This window comes from Pseudorasbora parva, chromosome 13 (genome assembly GCF_024679245.1).
Source record: "Pseudorasbora parva isolate DD20220531a chromosome 13, ASM2467924v1, whole genome shotgun sequence".
NCBI classification, from domain to species: Eukaryota; Metazoa; Chordata; class Actinopteri; order Cypriniformes; family Gobionidae; genus Pseudorasbora; species Pseudorasbora parva.
The window spans coordinates 43,780,170-43,796,760 of record NC_090184.1 but is presented as its reverse complement, the minus strand read 5'-3'; the positions used below and the strand labels follow the sequence as shown (position 1 = coordinate 43,796,760).

The 16,591-nt window shown below is 40.0% G+C and overlaps 1 protein-coding gene across 1 annotated transcript in view; it reads right to left on the bottom strand.

Moving 5' to 3' along the window:
* Nucleotides 1-1,772: 1,772 nt before the first annotated feature.
* si:dkeyp-117b11.1 (B-cell linker protein) overlaps nucleotides 1,773-16,591 on the bottom strand; it is a 27,783-nt gene continuing 12,964 nt past the window's right edge. The window contains exons 18-19 of the mRNA XM_067414539.1: nucleotides 15,735-15,893; nucleotides 1,773-2,801 (exon numbers count right to left, since the gene is read on the bottom strand). Coding sequence (XP_067270640.1) covers nucleotides 2,685-2,801; nucleotides 15,735-15,893 — 276 coding nt within the window. The 3' untranslated portion in view covers nucleotides 1,773-2,684. The remainder of the gene's footprint in view (nucleotides 2,802-15,734; nucleotides 15,894-16,591) is intronic.

Here is a 16,591-nt window from a genome sequence, read left to right as displayed (position 1 = left end):
AATGTCTAAATGTACATTTAATTACCAAGTAATATTGATTAACCCTTTTAGTATTTTAACCTATTTTAATATTAACACCCTTGCCTCTTCAATACACTCAAAAAACCTTTACAAATTTTAATTAATAGCAAAATTCCATCAAACTGAATAATAATCCTTAAATATTCATATGATTAAGAGGGGGGAAATTAGCTTAAAACATTTAACTTTAAACTTAAATTTCAACTTTTTAATGATTAAATCACAAACAAAATGTTTTTTTTTTTTTACTCATTTAAAATTTTTATTTTATAATATGATGATTATTCAATTCAATTGAAAGTTTCTTACGTGTACTTGCTCTAGGGTTAGGCTTTGTTTGAGGGTTATTTGCATGTAAATATGCATAACTTACTGTCATTACTACAAAAGGTACATGTAACAAACACAGTTGCCCTTATTTTATTTAACATTTTATTTCAATTACCAGAAATGTTTTTAGTAACTGATAACAGCATTATACATTAAACACAATCATGCATTAAACCAGGGGTCCCCAATCTCAGTCCTGGAGGGCCACGGTCCTGCACAGTTTAGCTCCAACCCCAATCAAACACTCCTGAACCACACTCTAAAAAATGCTGGACTAAAAACAACCCAAGTTGGGTTGAAAATGGACTAACCCAGCAATTGGGTCGTCTTAACCCAGCAATAGGGTCGTCTTAACCCAGCAATTGGGTCGTCTTAACCCAGCAATAGGGTCGTCTTAACCCAGCAATAGGGTTGTCTTAACCCAGCAATAGGGTTATCTTAACCCAGCAATTGGGTCGTCTCGTCTTAACCCAGCAATAGGGTTGTCTTAAGCAACATTTAACCCAACGGCTGGGTTAAAACAACCCAATTGTGAGGTTAAAACAACTAAACCGTTGGGTTAAAACAACCCTATTGCTGGGTTAGTCCATTTTCAACCCACCTTGGGTTGTTTTTAACCCAGCATTTTTTAGAGTGCAGCTAATCAATGCCTATAAATGCATTGATTAGCTGTTTCAGATTTGTTTGATTGGGGTTGGAGCTAAACCAGGGGTGCCCAAACTTTTTCCTATGAAGGGCCAAAAATTAAATAATGTTTAATAATTTTTTATCATAAATCAAACTGTATTACATTAAAGTTGCTATGGGTTTATTTATTTCATAATGTTTAAAATAAATATAAAACAGCTTTAATCTGACTAATGCAGTCTTATTTGTAAAGTGTTGCATTTTAAATAAACAATTAAAGGGGCAACAATCCCCAAGTGTTTAACGTAAAATACAGTTCAATGCCAAATACACACTGATCCAGATTCATAATGATGACGGATATTGTACTCTATTAAAATAAGAGCAGACTGTTTGCAAACTAGACACACTGCCTTTGATTGGACTTCTGAGTAAAAACTCATCTTGCCAAGCTTTTTTAAAATTTCTCATCTGTGTGCCGCTGCCTTGATTTCTCCATTATTGTGTTTCATTTGATGACGTTTATTGACGTTGTGTCGGGTCGCAAAGCACGCAGTGCCGCACCCTGAATTGTGCATTTACAATATATATTTTAATTTATTTACTTACATTTAATTTCAGTCCACTCAGTTGTAGTTTTTTTTACTCAGTTGTACGAAATTATGTCAAGTTAGAAATTACAATCTGTGTTGAAGGTCTCTGTGTTGAAGGTCTCAAATATGTGGAATTTTATAGCGTGTCTCTTGAGAGCCTCTCTCTCTCTCTCTCTCTCTCTCTCTCTCTCTCTCTCTCTCTCTCTCTCTCTCTCTCTCTCTCTCTCTCTCTCTCTCTCTCTCTCTCTCTCTCTCTCTCTCTCTCTCTCTCTCTCTCTCTCTCTCTCTCTCTCTCTTTCTCTCTCTCTCTCTCTCTCTCTCGGGCCAAATCAAAGGTTATTCAGGCCCTAGTTTGGGCATCTGAGCTAAACTGTGCAGGACAGTGTTTAGGACACCGAGTTTGGGGACCCCTGCATTAAACCAAACAATAACATACCATAGTATTCCTTGACATGCCCATAGATACCATAGTATATGAACAGTAGTTTCATGATCTCTCTATTAAAAAAAGTATGCCATTGTAACAGTTTTGGATATGTAGAGTAGCTTGGTGTTGTTTGAAATATCCATCAATGTTTCAAAGATCTTTCAAATAAGCATTAATATGAAAATCTTGATATTGATAAATACACTGTAAAAAATAAAAATAAATAATGTCTCCAATTTAAAATTCTCGAAACTGATCACATCTACATTTTTCAGTTGGCCGAATTGAAATTCTGTGAATGTAATTCACAGAAATTAAATTCACATTTTTGATGTCATCAATCACTTGAAAATGTTCAATTGGAGACCTGATTTCTTTTTGAACAATGTAACTGTTTAGCCACTTAACATTACTATTACAGCTCCACAACACTGACATGAATCATTCTGATTGTAATCATGTTTGTGTGATGATAAAAACTGCCAGAAAAGTCACATGTTGTATTTTTCCCTTTATTAAAACTATTTTACACTAAGACAAGATGCCCTGTAAACATCATATATGTGAGAGTTTAGTTCAACTACAAAGACACCACATAAAATCCCCAAACATGAAAGGTCCTGAAGACGAGACACACATCCTAACGGTATAAATAAGTGTGGAGTGTGAGGTGTGTGTGAGGGGCGTTAGGGCCGTACGGCGTGAGAGAGGAGCGTGCTGTGTTTAGCTTGACTCTTACGGTCGATCAGCAGAAGCGGGTTCTTCATGTGGTGCGAGATCATCTCCTGCAAACTGCCGAAGAGCTGGAACACAAAGATGGAGATTATCAGAACTCAATATTTACTGTTAAAGGTGCACTATGTAGTATTTTTGCAGTAAATTATCCAAAAACCACTAGGCCAGTGTTATATGTTTTGTTCAGTTGAGTACCTACAATATCCCAAATGTTTCCAACTATTTGTAAACTGTGAGAAAATTGCTATTTTAACTAAGGGCCGGGACGTGTCAGCATAGCGTTTGAGGGAGTCGCCTGTCAATGGCGTCATATCTGCGCTACCCTCGGTTTCGGGTTTTATTTGGCAGAAGCGCTTTACTCTTAGCAGTGTGAACAAGTGAACGCACGGAGTAACGTCATAACATCATTTACAACACACTTAAATGTATCTACTTTGATAAACAGAGCTGCATTACCTCATAACATAGGCGTAATTTGCGGGTGGGACGGGTGGGACATGTCCCCACCACTTTTTTAAAACATCTTGCTTCACGGATGAACCAAACTAATACAAACAAAACATCTCTGGTTAACTAGAAGAGTATCATTTTGTTCGTTTGTTAAATAAGAGGCGATCTGGCGCCCGTGTCCGCTGTTATCAGTGCTGCAGATTTCTCTCGCGGCTCATGCAGTCTTCACACAGACGAGCGCTTTAATCTAACGCTTAACGCCGTTGCAGAGACTTGTTCCGGTCAGGTCACGAAACAAAATGCACAAAAACTGTCCCTGCTCTTGACGTACAACCACTGATGGTATTCAGTTTTGATGAGAGAAAAATAGGCTACGAGGGCAGATTAGAAACGAGACAAGTTTCACAGACTAGACCAGGGATAAGCAAAGTGTGCAAATCTATTTGCCTTTATTCACGTGAAAAATCTTGGCACAACGCTATATTGTGTTTAGATGCTATAATTAAACGAGATCTATATCAATAAATGAACTATTTAATTGATTTCTGGACATCTTAATAGAAATTTTTCTGCAATTGTTATTGTACATATTTTACATCTGATTTAACATTGTATCAGCAATGCCACCCCCCTTAATACGCCATATAGTGCGTATCATATGCACGCGAAAAACTGCCTACCATATGAACGGCAAAGCTCATTTTGACGTATGAGCGCCCCTCTTACGTCAAAATGAGCTTTGGCGTGCATATAGTACACAGTTTTTCGCGTGCATATGATACGCAATTTATGTCCCACCCACTTTTTAAAACAAAGTTACGCCACTGCCTTATAATCATAACCGGAAGAGCGGATCAGTGCAGGCACCCGATGACTGTGTCGTGTCATAATAAAAGTCCCGGGGTTCGCGAGCCGTTCATTTAACAATCGCTCCAGCGGCCGTGCTCAGCTCCTCAACACTCGGTCCTGCTCTGCTTTACACTACAGTAACGTTAATAACCAATCGCTCCAGCAGCCGTGCTCAGCTCCTCAACACTCGGTCCTGCTCTGCTTCACTACAGTAACGTTAATAACCAATCGCTCCAGCGGCCGTACTCAGCTCCTCAACACTCGCTCCTGCTCTGCTTCACTACAGTAACGTTAATAACCAATCGCTCCAGCGGCCGTGCTCAGCTCCTCAACACTCGGTCCTGCTCTGCTTCTCTACAGTAACGTTAATAACCAATCGCTCCAGCAGCCGTGCTCAGCTCCTCAACACTCGGTCCTGCTCTGCTTCACTACAGTAACGTTAATAACCAATCGCTCCAGCAGCCGTGCTCAGCTCCTCAACACTCGCTCCTGCTCTGCTTCACTACAGTAACGTTAATAACCAATCGCTCCAGCGGCCGTGCTCAGCTCCTCAACACTCGGTCCTGCTCTGCTTTACACTACAGTAACGTTAATAACCGCATGCATGAACGTGATTTCTGCCCGAGTCCTATTTTCCACCGGCTGTGAGGCGAAGACCACATGTCCCAAGATGCTGCGCTCACACCTGCCGTCATCAAACTACGCCTTTGTTTAGAATAGGCGCCCTCCAGTGGACGGAAAGCTGCATAGTGCACCTTTAAGGCCCTTTCACACTGGACGCGATTTTGACGCACGGTGGTTTCATTTTTGTAATGAGCGCTCTATTAGATTTTTAATCCATCATAAAAGTGCATCCATCCATCATAAAAGTGCATCCATCAATCCATCATAAAAGTGCATCCATCCATCTGTAGCGTCTGTGGTCTCTTACAATGAGGATCAAAGATGAACTCAATGTTGATTGTAAAAAGGGGGGGGGGGGGTAGCTTTTAGCCGCATGTAAATTAAGAGCCCACGCCACAGAGTCTGGGGAAGTGACATCTTCGACAGCTTTACGACCCAGTCAAAATAAAACAGGCAGTGATCGGGTCACATGACTCGAACCCTGTTCCCCCCCTCTTACATTCTCCCAGACAGAAAGGCGCCAAGATTCCTGTCAATACACACGGACTCACAAACACACACACACATTCCTTATGAAGCTTTAATTAAGACTATTCTAGACTGTATACGAGGTATCTTGGTGTGTATATGCATGCTCCTTGACTCATGCCTACTCAATCATGGTGTAGAAACAATGTAAGTTCATTTTAAATGCTTGTATTTCTGTGTAAGAATGTATCTCTGTTTTAATATCTCCCAGCCATAGGGTGTTTGATATCTAAATATTCCTATTTCTTCGACTTACTCAACGATGCACAAAATGGGATTATGAAATGAATCATTAATATGTTTAGCAAACTTGGGAGTAAAACCATACAAAATCAACACCCCTTTACGACACCTCAGAAACATGCAAAGCAGGTTGTAAACCAAGACAAAGAGAACTTTTCCCGCTCAGAATTCACCCTCTGGATTGGGTAAACTAACCCAGAAGGGGGCGTGGATTAATTGTCTTAAAAGACCAGTGGAGACAACAATCTCTCTCTTCTAGTCTTCTACCATCCATCTCTTCCGAAATCTTCTCTTCTACAATCCGCTCTTCCACAATCCTCTTCTCCTCGCTTCCCGACTGCCTCATCAACTTACTAGCCCCAAGGGCATTCTTCAGAAGGAGAACACGGAGCATCTCTAGAGCAACCAGCCGCTCCCCCCGACCTCGGAAAGAACCGCCGGACACGCAGGACATTTGAACTCGGAACACACGCACACACGCGAGAAGCCAAAACTAAAGCAAGTATTCTTATTTTCCAAATTCAAACTGCGGTTAAGAGGGTGTGTTATTTTCCCGTTGGGACAAGTTAACTCCGTGAAGGTTGTATTTGATGAACTGAAGGAAAGCTGCTTCTCATCCCTAATTCTTTGTCTCATCTCTCTCTCTCTCTCTCTCTCTCTCTCTCTCTCTCTCTCTCTCTCTTATCTCTCTAATTTTAGTCTATTCGTTATTCTCGTTTATGTATCCTTTCGTTACTATCTATATTTCTACTCTCTTGATGCATATTTAGTGTGTACTTTCTGTGTGAATTGTAGTGTTAATTTTAGTCTGTGTTTATTAAACCTCCAAAAGACATTAAATGAGTTGAATCTGTTATTCTTCCACATACACAAAGTCAATGAGACTTACGATCTAACGTTACCTAACTGCTTATGCTACTATTTTAGTAAAGTAAACTGTATGACCATTTGAAATATTGAACTTGTCCTGATCAGTAAAGTTAATGTTTCTTATGCGCTCGTAAAGCAGTAATCCCTTATTGAGAATTGATTTGAAAAGTCTATAACTAATTTGGTGGACAAACTTAGTAGGATAATTTCAAGCAATTCCTTAAAGGGTTACTTGTATTTAATTAAACATTTTTCCCTATCGGAAAATTTTAATACGTAATGAACGACTAGCAAATTATATTCATAAATTCATGAATATTGAATATTAAATCCCTTTTGAGTTAATTATTCCCCGAGATATTAAACTCACAGTCATTGTCGTTACACATCCATCATAAAAGTGCCTCCATCCATCCATCATAAGTGCATCCAACCATCCATCATAAAAGTGCATCCATCCATCCATCATAAAAGTGCATCCATCCATCCATCATAAGTGCATCCACCCATCCATCATAAAAGTGCATCCATCCATCCATCATAAGTGCATCCACCCATCCATCATAAAAGTGCATCCACCCATCCATCATAAAAGTGCATCCACCCATCCATCATAAAAGTGCATCCATCCATCCATCCATCATAAAAGTGCATCCATCCATCCATTATAAAAGTGCATCCATTCATCATAAGTGCATCCATCCATCCATCCATCCATCCATCATAAAAGTGCATCCATCCATCCATCCATCATAAAAGTGCATCTATCCATCCATCATAAGTGCATCCATCCATCCATCCATCATAAAAGTGCATCCATCCATCCATTATAAAAGTGCATCCATTCATCATAAGTGCATCCATCCATCCATCCATCCATCCATCCATCATAAAAGTGCATCCATCCATCCATCCATCATAAAAGTGCATCTATCCATCCATCATAAGTGCATCCATCCATCCATCATAAAAGTGCCTCTATCCATCCATCATAAGTGCATTCATCCATCCATCATAAAAGTGCATCCATCCATCCATCCATCCATCCATCCATCCCTCATAAAAGTGCATCCATCCATTCATCATAAAAGTGCATCCATCCATCCATCATAAAAGTGCATCTCTCCATCCATCATATGTGCATCCACCCATCATAAAAGTGCATCCATCCATCCATCCATCCATCCATCATAAAAGTGCATCTCTCCATCCATCATAAAAGTGCATCCATCCATCATCATAAATGTGCATCTCTACATCCATCATAAAAGTGCATCTCTCCATCCATCGTAAGTGCATCTCTCCATCCATCATAAGTGCATCCACCCATCATAAAAGTGCATCTCTCCAGCCATCATAAGTGCATCTCTCCATCCATCATAAGTGCATCTCTCCATCCATCATAAGTGCATCCACCCATCATAAAAGTGCATCCACCCATCCATCCATCCATCCATCATAAAAGTACATCTATCCATCCATCATAAGTGCATCCATCCATCCATCCATCATAAAAGTGCCTCTTTCCATCCATCATAAGTGCATCCACCCATCCATCATAAAAGTGCATCTCTCCATCCATCATAAGTGCATCCACCCATCATAAAAGTGCATCCATCCATCCATCCATCATAAAAGTGCATCTCTCCATCCATCATAAAAGTGCATCCATCCATCCATCATAAGTGCATCCATCCATCATAAAAGTGCATTCATCCATCATCATAAAAGTGCATCTCTCCATCCATCATAAAAGTGCATCTCTCCATCCATCATAAAAGTGCATCTCTCCATCCATCGTAAGTGCATCTCTCCATCCATCATAAGTGCATCCACCCATCATAAAAGTGCATCCATCCATCCATCATAAGTGCATCTCTCCAGCCATCATAAATGTATCTCTCCATCCATCATAAGTGCATCTCTCCATCCATCATAAGTGCATCCACCCATCATAAAAGTGCATCCATCCATCCATCATAAAAGTGCATCCATCCATCCATCATAAGTGCATCCATCCATCATCATAAAAGTGCATCTCTCCATCCATCCTAAGTGCATCTCTCCATCCATCATAAGTGCATCCACCCATCATAAAAGTGCATCCATCCATCCATCATAAAAGTGCATCCATCCATCCATCATAAAAGTGCATCTCTCCAACCATCATAAGTGCATCCATCCATCATAAAAGTGCATCCATCCATCCATCATAAAAGTGCATCTATCCATCCATCATAAGTGCATCCATCCATCATAAAAGTGCATCCATCCATCCATCATAAGTGCATCCATCCATCATAAAAGTGCATCTATCCATCCATCATAAAAGTGCATCCACCCATCCGTCATAAAAGTGCATCCACCCATCCGTCATAAAAGTGCATCTCTCCATCCATCATAAAAGTGCATCCACCCATCCATCAAAAAAGTGCATCCATCCATCCATCATAAATGCATCCATCCATCATAAAAGTGCATCCATCCATCCATCATAAAAGTGCATCTCTCCATCCATCATAAAAGTGCATCCATCCATCATCATAAAAGTGCATCCATCCATCCATCATAAAAGTGCATCCATCCATCATCATAAAAGTGCATCTCTCCATCCATCATAAAAGTGCATCTCTCCATCCATCATAAGTGCATCTCTCCATCCATCAAAAGTGCATCCACCCATCATAAAAGTGCATCCATCCATCCATCATAAAAGTGCATCCATCCATCCATCATAAGTGCATCCATCCATCATAAAAGTGCATCTCTCCAACCATCATAAGTGCATCCATCCATCATAAAAGTGCATCTCTCCAACCATCATAAGTGCATCCATCCATCATAAAAGTGCATCCATCCATCCATCATAAAAGTGCATCTCTCCATCCATCATAAGTGCATCCATCCATCATAAAAGTGCATCCATCCATCCATCATAAGTGCATCCATCCATCCATCATAAAAGTGCATCTCTCCATCCATCATAAAAGTGCATCCACCCATCCGTCATAAAAGTGCATCCACCCATCCGTCATAAAAGTGCATCCACCCATCCGTCATAAAAGTGCATCTCTCCATCCATCATAAAAGTGCATCCACCCATCCATCATAAAAGTGCATCCATCCATCCATCATAAAAGTGCATCTCTCCATCCATCATAAGTGCATCCATCCATCCATCATAAAAGAGCATCCATCCATCCAATCATAAAAGAGCATCCATCCATCATAAAAGTGCATCCATCATCATAAGTGCCTCTATCCATCCATCATAAAAGTGCATCCATCCATCCATCCATCATAAAAGTGCATCTATCCATCATAAAAGTGCATCCATCCATCCATCCATCCATCATAAAAGTGCATTCATCCATCCATCATAAGTGCATTCATCCATCCATCATAAAAGTGCATCCATCCATCCATCCATCCATCCATCATAAAAGTGCATTCATCCATCCATCATAAAAGTGCATTCATCCATCATAAAAGTGCACCCATCCATCATAAAAGTGCATCCATCCATCCATCATAAAAGTGCACCCATCCATCATAAAAGTGCATCCATCCATCCATCCATCATAAGTGCATCCACCGATCCATCATAAAAGTGCATCCACCCATCCATCATAAAAGTGCATCCATCATAAAAGTGCATCCATCCATCCATCATAAAAGTGCATCCATCCATCCATCCATCATAAGTGCATCCACCCATCCATCATAAAAGTGCATCCATCCATCCATCCATCAAAAGCGCATCCACCCATCCATCATAAAAGTGCATCCATCCATCCATCCATCATAAAAGTGCATTCATCCATCCATCATAAAAGTGCATTCACCCATCCATCATAAGTGCATCCATCCATCCATCATAAACGTGCCTCTATCCATCCGTCATAAGTGCATCCACCCATCCATCATAAACGTGCCTCTATCCATCCATCATAAGTGCATTCATTCATCCATCATAAACGTGCCTCTATCCATACATCATAAGTGCATTCATTCATCCATCATAAACGTGCCTCTATCCATCCATCATAAGTGCATTCATTCATCCATCATAAAAGTGCATCTATCCATTCATCATATAAGTGATTCACCCATCCATCATAAGTGCATCCACCCATCCATCATAAACGTGCCTCTATCCATCCATCATAAGTGCATTCATTCATCCATCATAAACGTTCCTCTATCCATCCATTAGGGCTGCGCAATATATCGAAATTATCGAAATATCGCAAATGTATATATCGCGATATGCATATCGCAACGGTACGCAATATCTGAATGATTATAATAGGCTACTTTACCATTGTGAAAAGCGTACGTTTAAGGTCGCAGCTGAATGCACACGACTGTTACTTATGTGACTTTCTTGATGTTAAAAAAAAGAGTTATTAAACACAGTAACTTGCGAAAACTCCTTGCAGTCTCGCGCTGTCTGAAGCATACACTGAAACGTGCGCACAAGCCACCTCTCATAAAGCGTGTGATCCCTTCAGTTCAGTTTTGTGTCTACATAACATGTTTTGTTTGTTTACAGTAATGTTAAAATTATATTTTTAGATTTGTGACATTAATTTTTGCTAAAACACTTTGGGCCGCTTTCAAAAGTTGTAGCGATACTTTCTTTTCCCAGAAAGAATATGAAACGCATAAATGGTATCATTCTTAGTTTTTAAATATTTAAAAAAAAAGTAATTTAAATAGATTTTACTCACTAATTACAATATCGTATCGCATATCGAATATTGCATTATTTAACAAGGTAATGCATATCGCATTTTTCTTCAATATCGTGCAGCCCTACCATCCATCATAAGTGCATTCATTCATCCATCATAAACGTGCCTCTATCCATCCATCATAAGTGCATTCATTCATCCATCATAAACGTGCCTCTATCCATCCATCATAAGTGCATTCATTCATCCATCATAAACGTGCCTCTATCCATCCATCATAAGTGCATTCATTCATCCATCATAAAAGTGCATCTATCCATTCATCATATAAGTGCATTCATCCATCCATCATAAAAGTGCATTCATCCATCCATCCATCATAAAAGTGCATCCATCCATCCATCCATCATAAGTGCATCCACCCATCCATCATAAAAGTGCATTCATCCATCCATCATAAAAGGGCATTCATCCATCCATCATAAAAGTGCATCCATCCATCCATCATAAAAGTGCATTCATCCATCCATCCATCATAAAAGTGCATCCACCCATCCATCATAAAAGTGCATCCATCCATCCATCATAAAAGTGCATCCATCCATCCATCCATCCATCCATCATAAGCGCATCCACCCATCCATCATAAAAGTGCATCCATCCATCCATCATAAAAGTGCATCCATCCATCCATCCATCCATCATAAGCGCATCCACCCATCAATCATAAGTGCATCCATCCATCCATCATAAACGTGCCTCTATCCATCCGTCATAAGTGCATCCACCCATCCATCATAAACGTGCCTCTATCCATCCATCATAAGTGCATTCATTCATCCATCATAAACGTGCCTCTATCCATCCATCATAAGTGCATTCATTCATCCATCATAAACGTGCCTCTATCCATCTGTCATAAGTGCATCCATCCATCCATCATAAACGTGCCTCTATCCATCCATCATAAGTGCATTCATTCATCCATCATAAACGTGCCTCTATCCATCCATCATAAGTGCATTCATTCATCCATCATAAACGTGCCTCTATCCATCTGTCATAAGTGCATTCATTCATCCATCATAAACGTGCATCTATCCATTCATCCATCATAAAAGTGCATCCATCCATCCATCATAAAAGTGCATTCATCCATCCATCCATCATAAAAGTGCATCCACCCATCCATCATAAAAGTGCATCCATCCATCCATCATAAAAGTGCATCCATCCATCCATCCATCCATCCATCCATCATAAGCGCATCCACCCATCCATCATAAAAGTGCATCCATCCATCCATCATAAAAGTGCATCCATCCATCCATCCATCCATCATAAGCGCATCCACCCATCAATCATAAGTGCATCCATCCATCCATCATAAACGTGCCTCTATCCATCCGTCATAAGTGCATCCACCCATCCATCATAAACGTGCCTCTATCCATCCATCATAAGTGCATTCATTCATCCATCATAAACGTGCCTCTATCCATCCATCATAAGTGCATTCATTCATCCATCATAAACGTGCCTCTATCCATCCATCATAAGTGCATTCATTCATCCATCATAAACGTGCATCTATCCATTCATCATATAAGTGCATCCACCCATCCATCCATCATAAACGTGCCTCTATCCATCCGTCATAAGTGCATCCACCCATCCATCATAAACGTGCCTCTATCCATCCATCATAAGTGCATTCATTCATCCATCATAAACGTGCCTCTATCCATCTGTCATAAGTGCATTCATTCATCCATCATAAACGTGCATCTATCCATTCATCCATCATAAAAGTGCATCCATCCATCCATCATAAATGCATCCACCCATCCATTATAAACGTGCCTCTATCCATCCATCATAAGTGCATTCATTCATCCATCATAAACGTGCATCTATCCATTCATCATATAAGTGCATCCACCCATCCATCCATCATAAACGTGCCTCTATCCATCCGTCATAAGTGCATCCACCCATCCATCATAAACGTGCCTCTATCCATCCATCATAAGTGCATTCATTCATCCATCAAAAACGTGCCTCTATCCATCCGTCATAAGTGCATCCACCCATCCATCATAAACGTGCCTCTATCCATCCATCATAAGTGCATTCATTCATCCATCAAAAACGTGCCTCTATCCATCCATCATAAGTGCATTCATTCATCCATCATAAACGTGCCTTTATCCATCCATCATAAGTGCATTCATTCATCCATCATAAAAGTGCATCTATCCATTCATCATATAAGTGCATTCACCCATCCATCATAAACGTGACTCTATCCATCCGTCATTAGTGCATCCACCCATCCATCATAAACGTGCCTCTATCCATCCATCATAAGTGCATTCATCCATCCATCATAAAAGTGCATTCATCCATCCATCATAAGTGCATTCATTCATCCATCATAAGTGCATCCACCCATCCATCATAAAAGTGCATCCATCCATCCATCCATCATAAGCGCATCCACCCATCCATCATAAAAGTACATCCATCCATCCATCATAAATGTGCATTCATTCATCCATCATAAACGTGCCTCTATCTATCCATCATAAGTGCATCCATCCATCCATCATAAACGTGCCTCTATCCATCCATCATAAGTGCATTCATCCATCCATCCATCATAAATGTGCATTCATTCATCCATCATAAACGTGCCTCTATCTATCCATCATAAGTGCATCCATCCATCCATCATAAACGTGCCTCTATCCATCCGTCATAAGTGCATCCACCCATCCATCATAAACGTGCTTCTATCCATCCATCATAAGTGCATTCATTCATCCATCATAAACGTGCCTCTATCCATCCAACATAAGTGCATTAATTCATCCATCATAAACGTGCATCTATCCATTCATCATATAAGTGCATCCACCCATCCATCCATCCATCATAAACGTGCCTCTATCCATCCGTCATTAGTGCATCCACCCATCCATCATAAACGTGCCTCTATCCATCCATCATAAGTGCATTCATTCATCCATCATAAACGTGCATCTATCCATTCATCATAAGTGCATCCATCCATCCATCATAAGTGCATCCATCCATCCATCCGTCAGAAGTGCATTTATCCATCATAAACGTGCATCTATCCATTCATCATATAAGTGCATCCACCCATCCATCATAAGTGCATCCATCCATCCATCCATCATAAACGTGCCTCTATCCATCCGTCATAAGTGCATCCATCCATCATAAACGTGCCTCTATCCATCCATCATAAGTACATTCATTCATCCATCATAAACGTGCCTCTATCCATCCATCATAAGTACATTCATTCATCCATCATAAACGTGCCTCTATCCATCCGTCATAAGTGAATCCACCCATCCATCATAAACGTGCCTCTATCCATCTGTCATAAGTGCATCCACCCATCCATCATAAATGTGCCTCTATCCATCTGTCATAAGTGCATCCACCCATCCATCATAAACGTGCCTCTATCCATCCATCATAAGTGCATTCATTCATCCATCATAAACGTGCCTCTATCCATCCATCATAAGTGCATCCACCCATCCATCATAAACGTGCCTCTATCCATCCATCATAAGTGCATTCATTCATCCATCATAAACGTGCCTCTATCCATCCATCATAAGTGCATCCACCCATCCATCATAAACGTGCCTCTATCCATCCATCATAAGTGCATCCACCCATCCATCATAAACGTGCCTCTATCCATCTGTCATAAGTGCATTCATTCATCCATCATAAACGTGCCTCTATCCATCCATCATAAGTGCATCCACCCATCCATCATAAACGTGCCTCTATCCATCCATCATAAGTGCATTCATTCATCCATCATAAACGTGCCTCTATCCATCCATCATAAGTGCATCCACCCATCCATCATAAACGTGCCTCTATCCATCCATCATAAGTGCATTCATTCATCCATCATAAACGTGCCTCTATCCATCCATCATAAGTGCATCCACCCATCCATCATAAACGTGCCTCTATCCATCCATCATAAGTGCATCCACCCATCCATCATAAACGTGCCTCTATCCATCTGTCATAAGTGCATCCACCCATCCATCATAAACGTGCCTCTATCCATCCATCATAAGTGCATTCATTCATCCATCATAAACGTGCCTCTATCCATCCATCATAAGTGCATTCATTCATCCATCATAAAAGTGCATCTATCCATTCATCATATAAGTGCATTCATCCATCCGTCATAAAAGTGCATCTATCCATTCATTATATAAGTGCATCCACCCATCCATCATAAGTGCATCCATCCATCCATCCATATATATATATATATACACACACACAGACAAACAAACACACACACTCTACAGTTCCTCTTATATTCATTGTTTGTTCACACCATTTGGTAATTACCGTAGCTATTCTGAACTGTAAAAAGCCTTCACGTGCTTATAATTTGTATTACAACACGTAATCACACATTATTTTGAGAGCTGTGACTTATACCACCTGACCACTGCAGATTTAAGGTGTGTTGGACTTGAAGCGGCGCTGTGAAGACCGATCAGTGAATGACATCCCAGCAGAATGATATTAAAGAGTATACAGAGCTTTATTTACGGTAATTACGAAGTGGCGTGAACACACGTACAGTTGCACCAAAACATGTGAATCTGACAAGCATCACAGCGAATGCAGACACAAGCAGATCGTTCTCTCCTCTACCTCTTCCGTCTTCTTTCCCTCTTTTCCCAGCGCGTAGTGTTTTGAGTCCTCCAGGAAGCGCACAGGGATGTTATAAACGGTCTGACGGTAGAGGACCACCAGTGTGTAGGGCTGACGGTCATTCTGAGAGTTACTGTAGCGGACCAGAAACGTGCCGTCCTGCGTGATGACAGGGATACAGACAACCATCACAAATGTGCTTTGAGCAAAACGAAAAAAGAGAAATGACTGCAAATGTACAACTTAAAACCCTTAAACTCGTTTAAAGGAACACTCCACCATTTTTAGAAATAGGGCTTTTTCAACTTCTTTCCTACATTTAGATATGTGGGCAAATGCATTTTAGTCTCAGTGCATGCATTGTTTTAGTTTGACAGGGTCGCCGCTAGCTTAGCTTAGCATAATGAATGGAATCCTATGTTGCCAGCTAGCATGTCTCGAGTAAAAGTGATCAAAAAAAAAAACCCACCTAATTACTTCTTGTGGCCTGTGATGCACATTAAGACGAGGATTTCCTAGGCAGATATTGACTTGGGACTATATTATGAGGAAGCACAGGCGAAGCGCTGCTACTTGGGATCACTTTAACTCGAGAATATATGGTTTTTTTAAATTTTATTTTGTATATACATTTTATATTTTATTTTATTAGTAAATTTCAGAACAGCATTTCCATTTAGATGAAAATAAATTAAATGTACGATAAAAGTAACATTAAAAATAACGTTAAAATGTATATATATATACACATACATTATATATATATATATATATATATATATATATATATATATATATATATATATATATATATATATATATATATATATATATATATATGTATGCATTGTTTTAGT